Source organism: Oryx dammah, unplaced genomic scaffold (genome assembly GCF_014754425.2).
Source record: "Oryx dammah isolate SB20612 unplaced genomic scaffold, SCBI_Odam_1.1 HiC_scaffold_17, whole genome shotgun sequence".
In the NCBI taxonomy this organism is placed as follows: Eukaryota; Metazoa; Chordata; class Mammalia; order Artiodactyla; family Bovidae; genus Oryx; species Oryx dammah.
The window spans coordinates 46259223-46262709 of NW_024070201.1; the positions used below are offsets into that span (position 1 = coordinate 46259223).

The 3487-nt window shown below is 37.5% G+C and overlaps 1 protein-coding gene across 1 annotated transcript; it reads right to left on the bottom strand.

The window, feature by feature from the left end:
- Positions 1-430: 430 nt before the first annotated feature.
- Positions 431-1384, bottom strand: LOC120875891 (putative olfactory receptor 56B2). Its single transcript, XM_040257647.1, has one exon. It carries the CDS (start codon positions 1379-1381, stop codon positions 431-433), a length of 951 nt encoding a protein of 316 aa, XP_040113581.1. The 5' UTR covers positions 1382-1384.
- Positions 1385-3487: the final 2103 nt, after the last annotated feature.

Below are 3487 nucleotides of genomic sequence, written 5' to 3' on the forward strand. Positions count from 1 at the left end.
ACATCATAAATCCAATAGACAAATGGTAGGAGGAAGTGCTACCCTATCAGTAATTATATCAAATGTACATGGTTTAAAGGCTCTAATTAAAAAGAATAGAATGGCAGGTATCTGATTTAACCACATGATCTGGAAGTTTTAGCCAGGGCAACTAGGTAAGAAAATAAAATATTTATTCTGCTTCTCTTTCCTTTGGATTTTTGAGAGAATCATCATTTTGGATAACAGAGAAATTTCTTGAAAAACATGGTTCCAAATATTAGTTTTACTGCTTTTTTGGAAGCATCATTAGTTGCAATAGACTACTTAAATCAACCAAAAAAAATGTCAATGTTTCTTAATTCTTCTTCCATCTACAATCCTAGGAGGATATAATGAATATATATGTGGGGATATTACAAAGGTGAGCATCCTCTCCAAGTTAGCTGCCTTAGCAATTCAGCTTAAGGAATTTATATAAGCCATGTCTCAGGTCCTTGTTCTTGAATGCATAGACCATGGGGTTGAGGGCAGGAGGAATAAGATTTTCAAGTACATTGAGTAGAACTGGGATAAGGGGAACTGTCTTTGTTGCACCATGGGTGACAGAAAGGACAATAAGAATTGTATAGAAAAAAAGGATTAGGATAAGGTGGGAAGTGCAAGTACTTAAAGCCTTGGATGCAGCTTCTGTTGAGTGCAGTTTCAGCACAGAGTGAAGAATTAGAACATAGGATATAATAATCAAACCCAAATCACTTCCCATGAGTGTCCAGGCCAGAAGTAACTGATAGACACTGTTGATTCTCTTGTCATCACAGGATAGGCTAGTGACCCCAAGAGTAGAACACAGACAGTGCCTGATTTGGTTTTTTGAGCAGTAGTGTCTCTGAGCAGCCAACACAGGCACAGGGATAGAAGACAGACTGTTTCTGACTGTCATGAACACAGTGGCTTTGACCACAAAAGATTTGTTGATTATTGATGGATAGCGTAGTGGTCGACAAATGGCTACATATCTATCTATAGCCATGCAGACAAAGATGCCTGATTCCATAAGCATAAATGTATGTATGACATACATTTGCAGAAAGCACTCAGGGAGACTGATAGACTTAGCATTGAACCACAAGATCGCCAAAATCTTGGGCATGATGTTGGTAGCCATGCCCATATCTACCATGGCCAGGATGCCCAGGAAATGGTACATGGGTCGGTGCAGTGTTGCCTCCTTATTGATGATGATCAGGATGAGGATGTTGGCGCTGAGAGCTAAGAGGTAGAGCAGAGCCAGGGGCAGAGATAGCCAGTGTTGCCAGCTGTGAATGCCTGGGAACCCCAACAGAATGAACTCAGAGACCTGGAACTTTGAGCTGTTGGAATCTCTGAGATCCTGGAACATCTTCACTAAGAGGAAAAATATGCAAGGTTACTGTTCTTAATAATTTCTCTGACAGTGTTTGAAAAGGAGTTACTTGGGTTCATGATATTCTTGGTGGTAGTGGTGGTACAGAGTCATTGTCTTTTTTATTCTCATCCCAGCACTAACATGTATTGGATATTTCTAGTTAAACAGGAACTTTTGTAACATTACCTGTTGGCTTAGTTAATCAAAACACAAACTTCATACCATAAGGCAGTTCATATTGTTTTGTCCTTCTCAAGACTGAGGAAAAAAAATTAGTGAAAATTGGAACCTTGGTCACTATCTTCAGCCTGGAGATCATGGAATTCGGACAAAATGAAAGCCCTCTAATTTCACAGCCTGGCATCTTAGAGTTGGTTTTACTAAAGTGTTGGATGATTAGAGACAATATTAATATATAGTATGAGTGTAACAGCAGCATGAGTGTAAAGATTTTTGAGTATGGAGATATTTAGGTAACACTAAATTATATGATATTGATAATAACTTTTTTCCAGGTCATGAAACTTTGTGAAATAATCATGAGTATTATTCACTTTAATTAAAATATATGAAGTAATTTATCATATACTGGTTTTAGTGAATAAACTGATATCAAAATTGCTAATAACCTATATGAAATCATGTAACAAAAGAAAAGAAAAATAATTGATGTATCTCAGCATAATGTAAAAGCAATTGTTTCTGGTTTTCAGTAATTTTCCTCTACTTGACATAGTTTTGATTTTTGGAGCACTCCAGATAATCATACTATAAGAGTAAAACAGATAATTAAAACTTAGCTTCAGAAAAATTATTTGAAATGAATTACTTGATTAAATTACTTTGTATTTATCAAATTTTTAATTTAATCATTTGTTCATTTTAATCTAAAAACTGAGATTTGCATAATCAGTTTCTCCTAAATATTGCTACTTATTTGTTTCCTTTCAATAGTTTAAATGTTTAGCATGTATTATCAGGATATGTAATTTTGAAAAACTCTGTGGTTGGTAATTGTAGTATCTACAGAAAAACAGTAAGGATACACACACCTGGTGAATATATTCATCTCAAAGAAAGTAATGATATTCATTATACTTATAACAAAATAAAAATAGTAAAGAAGATATATATTTATGCAAATATACTCATTCTGCTTCATATATGTTATTTTCAGTTCAGTTAAGTCGCTTAGTCATGTCCGGCTCTTTGCGACCCCATGAATCGCAGCATGCCAGGCCTCCCTGTCCATCACTAACTCCCAGAGTTCACCCAAACTCATGTGCATCAAGTCGGTGATGCCATCCAACCATCTCATCCTCTATCATCCCCTTCTCCTCCTGCCCCCAATCCCTCCCAGCATCAGAGTCTCTTCCAATGAGTCAACTCTTCACATGAGATGGTCAAAGTATTGGAGTTTCAGCCTCAGCATCAGTCCTTCCAATGAACACCCAGGACTGGTCTCCTTTAGGATGGACTGATTGGATTTCCTTGCAGTTCAAGGGATTCGCAAGAGTCTTCTCCAGCACCACGGTTCAAAAGCGTCAATTCTTCAGCGCTCAGCTTTCCCCACAGTCCAACTCTCACATCCATACATGACTACTGGAAAAACCATAGCCTTGACTAGATGGATCTTTGTTGGCAAAGTAATATCTCTGCTTTTGAATATGCTATCTAGGTTGGTCATAACTTTCCTTCCAAGGAGTAAGCATCTTTTAATTTCATGGATGCCATCACCATCTGCAGTGATTTTGGAGCCAAAAAATAAAGTCTGACACTGTTTCCACTGTATCTCCATCTATTTCCCATGAAGTGATGGGACCAGATGCCATGATCTTCGTTTTCTGAATGTTGAGCTTTAAGCCAACTTTTTCACTCTCCTCTTTCACTTTCATCAAGAGGCTTTTTAGTTCCTCTTCACTTTCTGCCATAAGGGTGGTGCCATCTGCATATCTGAGGTTATTGATATTTCTCCTGGCAATCTTGATTCCAGCTTGTGCTTCTTCCAGCCCAGTGTTTCTCATGATGTACTCTGCATAGAAGTTAAATAAGCAGGGTGACACTATATAGCCTTGACCTACTCCTTTTCCTATTTGCAAC

Bases quoted from the DNA above. Each gene is read 5' to 3' on its own strand.
- LOC120875891 (XM_040257647.1), bottom strand. From the start codon at position 1,381: ATGTTCCAGGATCTCAGAGATTCCAACAGCTCAAAGTTCCAGGTCTCT.